This window comes from Manis pentadactyla, chromosome 5 (assembly GCF_030020395.1).
Source record: "Manis pentadactyla isolate mManPen7 chromosome 5, mManPen7.hap1, whole genome shotgun sequence".
Classification (NCBI taxonomy): domain Eukaryota; kingdom Metazoa; phylum Chordata; class Mammalia; order Pholidota; family Manidae; genus Manis; species Manis pentadactyla.
The window spans coordinates 20668415-20675627 of record NC_080023.1 but is presented as its reverse complement, the minus strand read 5'-3'; the positions used below and the strand labels follow the sequence as shown (position 1 = coordinate 20675627).

At 50.2% G+C, this 7213-nt stretch overlaps 1 protein-coding gene across 1 annotated transcript in view; it reads left to right on the top strand.

The window, feature by feature from the left end:
• The first annotated feature begins 4512 nt into the window (after positions 1 to 4512).
• The window catches only part of SEL1L3 (SEL1L family member 3), a 94787-nt gene continuing 92086 nt past the window's right edge, over positions 4513 to 7213 (top strand). The window contains exon 1 of the mRNA XM_036900543.2: positions 4513 to 4805. Within this exon, the coding sequence (XP_036756438.2) occupies positions 4644 to 4805 (162 nt within the window). The 5' untranslated portion in view covers positions 4513 to 4643. The remainder of the gene's footprint in view (positions 4806 to 7213) is intronic.

Genomic DNA, 7213 nt, shown 5'->3' with positions numbered 1-7213 from the left:
AAGGAAAATTGCCTGCTTTTTCCCAACTCAGGGTAGGGGGAGAATCAGGCTGAATATGTACCTTTTCAGAAGGGCAAAGAGCCAAAAATAACTAGGAGCAGCATTTCATTTGACAGGCCCAGAAATAGAGCTCATTTTAGAGTACACTGGGGCTAAAGAATGAGTGATTCTGAGACTTTAGCATTTCCACAGAAATACATGGACAAACTCCCAGGTCACGTAAGTCCTTCCATCCCTTCTTTACTACAGTTTCTCAAATCTGGTGCTCTGTGGTCTATCAGAAAACAGTCTGCAGAGTCAGAGAGACTTGAAGGCTCAAAAGACGGGGTCTTGGGGCATCCCATCTGAGATGGTATCTTGTGGAATGTTCTAAGGAAGAAACAGGAAGTAATTAACAAATATGAAGGATGCAAAAAAAGAGGAACAGATAGGAAATGGATTTAGGGAAGGTAAAGCCTAAGTGTCGTGAGAAAAATGGAAGTACTGAACATTAAAAATTGCCTGCAGGGTTAGCTGGATCCTGAAGGTCATGTTGGGCAGAGAAAATGGCCGTGCTTTCCCAAGCGAGCTGAGGAGTGTGTTGCCTGACAGCAACCTCACCTTCTATTTTTGTTTTCTTCTCTTGTATTTTGATGTAAAAGGCAAATGTTACAGTTCATTCACCTTTTTTCTGAGTATCTGAAATTGCAAAGAGCAGTGGGAGAGGAGAGATGGCAACGGGAATGTGGAGGACAGTGACTGTGGGAAAAGCTGGGTTTAAATAGGAAGAAGGTGGAGGAGAGAACAATGAATACAGAAGGAAAGAGGGAAGGAAGGTAAGAAGGGAGGAAGACGGAGAAGGTGCACAGAAAAAATGAAAAAGGATAATAATGGATGCAACTTTATTTAGTCAATATGTCTAAGAACTTTCTACATATAAGGCATGGGGGGAAACACAGAGCTGATTAAGAAATAACCCCTCTTTTCAGGGAGCTTAGAGTCTCCTGAAGGGGGGAGAATGGACCAAGAAACCCACCGCAATGTGAAGCAGGGTTAGCCAGCCGATTGCCACATGGGGCTATGGGCAATGCTAGGTGGGGGCAGAGATTGACAGCCCGTTGAGTTTTGACCTGAGGTCACAAAGGAAGGCTCCCTAGAGTTGGTGGCATTTGTAGGCAGGCAGTGGTGGAGGGACCACTCGTCACTCGTACACAGTCCCCTTCCCTGCCACCTCTTATAACGCATAGGTCAGTTGTCTCTGCAGGGACAGACCTCTTCACCCTGGACATCCTTGGTCCCTAGAAATGTGAGTTCAAGTGCCCTGGCATGGAAAGTGCCCATCCTCACGTAAGTTTCAGCTGGTCCACAGCAAAATGAGACAATGACAAGTTGGGGTTTTTTCACAAGCAAATTATATTCAGTTGAAGGGACTGTCTTTTATTATATTAGGTCCTTCCTAATCTTTGATGGTAAAAGTGCCTTGTCTCTCAATAAAATAATGTGGATAAAAGAGAGTATATCTGGGTTTTTTTGGTTTATTTTAAATACTGTCACTTGGAAAGTTAATAGTTGGCCAACTGCATTGATCCCTGAGATTTTTACTGCTCTTAAACCATCTCAGAGCCTAAGAACTCCTAGCCTGGGAAGTCATCCTGTGCCCACGCCCATGCCCCCAGAGGCGGGCGCATTCAGTGGATGATCTGCCTTCCTTCTCCAGCCCCTCCCCTCCACCTGAGCCTTGATGAGCAAGGCCATCATCCTCCCTCAAGACTCCGCTACCTGTGTCCTTTTCCATGTGCACTTGCTCTCCTCGCAGGCACCTAGAGGGGATGTGATGAACTGACTCATGCTAAGGCAGTAACGAGCAATACCAGATTAATACAGTCTCCCCAAGGGCCTTCACAGTTTAGTGGAGTATTAAAACTTAATTCAAACCAATGAATTGTAATGGTGGAATTTTAAGCTCTTCCACAGAGCAATGGGAAAGAACAATATTTTTAAATAAAGGGTCTTTTTCTGAAATCAGACCATACCCTTCAGATTACTGACACAAACAGCTGGAGAGGAGGCGAGGGCAATAACTGATTCTGTCTTTGGGATCAAAATGTCACAGTCCACTGTGAATAGAAATCCTGACGTTCTCTTTCTCTGCCCCTCTCCAATACAAAATGAATCAGTCAATCTTGCCACCCCCTGGCCTGGGTGCCAGAGCAATCCGAACATCCCTTTTAGAAGACCAAATTGTGTCACGGGAAGTTTCCTGCATGCCTGATGCTCCTCATGGAAATGAATGCTCACCCCCAGATTCCAAAGCCTTGGGTGGTGCTTACACCCAGTAAGAGTGCATCAGAAGATGGGGAAATGAGAATTTCCATACACCAGGTTAAAAATAGGCCAGTCCCCTCCAGGATGCCTCCATGCTGACTCTAGTTAGGTAAATTCAGACCCTTAAAACTCACAAGGCTTTGACAGCTCTGATTCTGTGAATCCCAATCGCAAATAACCTGAGTGGACCATTCAGTTCCTTGAAGACCAGTTGAGTCTGTGTGCAGGGAAAGAGGAGAGAAATTCTCGAGAAAAGCCCAGGGAGACAGGTGGAACCCCCAGATATGTTATGAAGCTCCATTCTGCAGACAGGGAACAATTTTCCTTCCACATATATTAAAAAGTATATTCTACACTTTGACCTGAGAAGAAAAAAAATATGGACACAATCTAGGACAAAGCCACTAAATCTTTTGTCCCTTTTGACACTTGATAGAATAAATGGTTTTCCATATCACACAGGAGAATTTTAAGTGCTTTGGGTCTGTGGAAGTGGGACGGCTTGTTGGGACATCTAACAAAGAAACTCTCAAATCCTTCTATGTAGGGCTGCTGGATCACAGAAGAGAAAAGTGACCCTTTCCTATGAGCCAGTGTTTCTGGAAATGGGGTCTCTGGGCCTGCGGTGACATTACCAGGGAGCTTTGTTGGAAAGGCGGCTTCTCAAGCCCCATCCAAGACCAAGTGAACCTGAAATTGTAGTGGGATTGCCCAGCAATGTGTGTTTTAACAAGGCCTCCTGATGATTTGGATGCAGGCAGAAGTTTGAGAACCACTGACACAGGCATTACCTTGCAGTGAGTGACTGTGCCAAGAGCTTGACCCAGGGCCACAGCCCTCAGGTGACCTAGAAAAAGTAAGGAATGACTCAGCTGAGTTGCTCAGTGTGGCCCAGCCTGTACTGAGCTGGCTTAGAGCACATCCAGGCACAGGGATTCCAAAGCTGTCCTAACCCAGCCCTGTGCATCCCATTTTCACCACCAGCCTCTCCTAAGCCTGCCATGACTTGAACTTTCACAGTAGCATCTTTACAAGCAAAGGGCTGTGTTGTCTCAGATTCCCAGTCTATCATTAGTGCCAATCCATGCAAATCTACCAATGCCAAAGGGAAGCTTTTGAGAACTTTTGATGATGGGTTAACTGTTGCCGAGTAGCAGCCACTGACCCCAAGCAGTTGTCTGAGCCACTAGACGCAGCCATGAACTTCCCAGAACGCCAGGGCAGCAACCAGCTGGGGCAGAACCCAGGCCGGACAAAGAGCAGCTAGTCCCAACCTGCAATCTCAAGGCGGAGGATGTGCTTGGATTTTTTTTTTTTAAAAGCTGTTTGTGCACTTCATTAGCCTCACCCTTTTTCATTTGTGGCTTCAATACAGTTGCATTGACCTAATTAATTCATTTCCTTTTCGGTCCAAAGTGGAAGCCAGGGCACAGGGATGCAGATCACATACAAACCCGCTTTGAGCGCCGACACCCTGGACAATTAAAACAAAGAGCGCGGCGGTGGTGGCACCGTACGAAACCCCTCGGGAAACATCCAGAATGTACCACCGACCAGCCGGCAGGGTGGGGCGCAACCCGGGCTTAAAATGCGCCAGCAGGGAGGCGGCTCCACCCCTGCAGGTGGACAGGTGGAAGTTGGCAGGGGTCAAAATCCATCCTTAAGGACTAGAAGCTGGGCAGCTGCGTGGCGCAACTCCAGGGGGCACACGCGCCCTGCGCCCAGCGGGAATGGCGTCCTCGCCGAAAAAGCAACCAAACAAAAACCCATTGCCCGGGCGGGAACTGGGCTGCAAGGCCCGCCAAAGGGGTGGGTGGGAGAGGGAGAATGCGGGAGGGAGGGAGAGAACGAGAAGGGGAATCAGGGCGGGGAGGAAAAGGGCAGAGAGAAAGGGGCGAAAGTGGGAAAAAAGGCGGTTAGGAAGAGAGGCGAGGGGAGAAGAAGGGTGACGGAGGGAGGGGAGGGATCGCGGCGAGGAAGGGCGCGCTAGGGGGGCGGCGGAGGGAGGCACAGAAAGGGGAAGGGCGGGCCGGCCGGGTGGGTCCCCACCTGCGTGGGCGCTGGCTGCCCAGGGGGCGGCCGCTGGGGGCCCGAGGGGGCTGCCGGGCGCTGGCTGGGCAGCGAGGCAGAGGGGAGGGACGGGGGCTGGGAGGGGAGGAGGAGCCGGCGCTCGGCGGGGGCTGCGGGGGCGGCGGCGGCGGCGGGTCCGGCGGCGGCGGCAGGTGGCCCCGCGCGCGGCTGCCGGCCCGGCCGGGGGCGGGCGGGAAGGTGGCGCCTCGAGCGGGGGCCGGTCCCTGCACCAGGTGACCTGATCCGGCCCTGATCCGGCCGGCCACGCCATGCAGCCGCGCGGCGCGGGGTTCGGGTGGCCGCGGAGGCAGCACCAGCCCCCGCCGCCCGCGGTCGGCGTCCGGGCCGCAGCCATGGCCCCCCCGAGCGGCGGCGCCCCCCCGGGCCTCGGCGGCCGCCCTGCCTGCGCGCTGCTCCTGTTCTGCTACCTGGTGAGGTCCCCCCCACCACGCGCGGGGCCCCGGGGACGCGGGTGGGGCGGCCGGGGGCCTCCGCCGCGCGGGGCGGGTGCGGCGCTGCTAGTTTCCTCTCTTTCTCTCGCTGCGCACCGGGCGCGCCGGCACCTGGGATGGGGACCCGGGGCGCGGAAAGCGGTGCGTGGAGCGGACTTGCGGCGCTGCGCTCTCGCCGGTGTGCATTCCTCTTTCTCCGAGACCCGCTCCAGACCCGAGTCCAGGTTCCCCTCCAGACCCTGTCCTTCCCTCCACCCCTCCTGGGAGCCTCGCAGCCCCTCGTTTCCTCCCCACCCCGCCGCGCCTGGCTCTCCAGCTCCCTCCCTCCCGTCCTGGGCGCCCCTCACAATCTCCCCCCTGCTCCTTTCCTCCCCCTGCCCAACTTCGCCTCTTTCCGCCAGTGCCACCCGCCTCGAACCTCCTCTTAGTTTCCGCCGGGTCCTCATGGCCCGGACCGTTTTCTGCCAGCGCACCCGGCGGTGAACCTCGTATTTCCAGCGCTCTTCAACTCCTCCATGGTCACTCCGGCCAAGTTGGGGATGCCAGAAAGAAATCTAGTTCTTTGTAACACGCTTGCCGCCGGAGTGGTGACTTTAGCTGCGCCTTGAACACTGTCATTTCAAAGAATACACTTGGTTTATGCATGTCAGTTTACAATCTTCACACTTCTTGGTTTTAGTCATCAACTAAATGGCAGTAACCTATTTTTCAAAACCAGCTCATTTAAAGCATCAGAGTAATTTAAACCTTCAGAACAAGGTGGGGGAATATTTCTCAGTTTCTTTGATGGCTTGCTTTCTTCTGCTTTGAATTCTTTTAAACAATGGTACATTTACAGAAGGTGACACCCTTCCTGTCCAGCTTACCTTATGTTCCAGGATCCTGCAGAAGCCCTGTGATATCTTGCCATATATTACTGTAAATAAATGATATGGAAAATGCTGAATCATGAAACTGATGTAATAGGAAGTTCACAGAATGCTAAAAAAAAGAAATGAGCAGTGTCATTGTCCAGAATTTTTTTCATTTTTCTGGCATTGTCATTATTCAGAATCTTTCTTCTTACAGGCTAAAAACTGCTTAGGAGATGTTGGCAGGCATTAAAATTTGATTCCAAAGAAATTTTCCACCCAGCCCAAGTTTCTTTTAAAGTTCTTTTACTTCTCGGGTGTTTCACTTCTTGAAGCAAGAGGGTGTAAAAAGGCAAATTATACTTCTGCTTTTGCATCTACCTGTTGAATAATCCATGCTTTTTCTCATAGTTTAAAATTAGCCAGTGCCAAATTTTGTAGTTGGATTTACTTCATGTTTTCAGAAGAAGCTGTCAGTTACCATGAATGACTTTTTTTTTCACCCAAGAGATTATTATTATTTAATATTTGTGCTACAGGGTGATAGCACATAGGCTTATAAATAGAACTGCTATAACAAATTGACAGCGTTTCATTTCAAACAGGTGATCTCTGTCCACAAGGTGCTGGTTACCAACTCACAGAGGCAGAAATAATGTAGTAGGATAGAGTGTGTGAAACATGTGCACAGGTAGTCTGGAAAGTTCCACGTGGAAATCGCACTGGCAAGAGAAGACCACTTCTTGATGGTTCCAAGAAATCAGAGTACCAAGGGCAAGCCTAAAGGCCCAGTGGTATGCAGGAAGAGAGAGAGATAATGGAGCAAGTGTAAAGGTTCTGTATGGACCAGGGGGGATTGAAAAGAACAGATCGCAGAGAGGTAAAGAGTAATGTTCTGCATAGATGAGACTGAGGTAGTGAAGTGGTGAGGTAGGACTCCGAAGAGAGAGATTATAGAAAAAACGGTAATGTGAGAAATAACTAGAGCATGGATGAATGTCTTGGCAGACGGGAAGGAACGGCTTTTGGAACTCTCATGGAGAGGAAAATGTCAGTGCTTCCTGATTGTGTTTCCTTCAGATGGGTTTCAGATATGCTACTGGAAAGGAAAGACCTTGATAATCAAGAAAGCCATTTTGCAACTGAATGAGAAGATTGTACAAAACCCAGGGGAGCAAAAATGTGACTTGGAAGGTGGGCTCCACCTATTGTTCTGAAGGTCCAGTGTTTGCTAGGGATGTTGCACTAGAGGAATGTGCTACCCAAAATCCTGCTGAAAGGGTAGGCTTCTTGACCTTGGAGAGGTTCAGTGTGCAAATTGGGGAAAATAGAAACAACTGCATGAGACACATGAAAAACCTAAAACACGGGGAAAAGAATGCGTATAGTTGTGTCCATTCTGCCCAGCAAAGAATACTTCCTAGAGGAAGAGATTGGTCAGGGAAGGCAGGGTGGACAGAATAGGTAGGCAAGATCTCAGGAATATGCAGACACTAGAAGGAGAAAGCTATCCCATAATATGGAAGCCTAAATAAT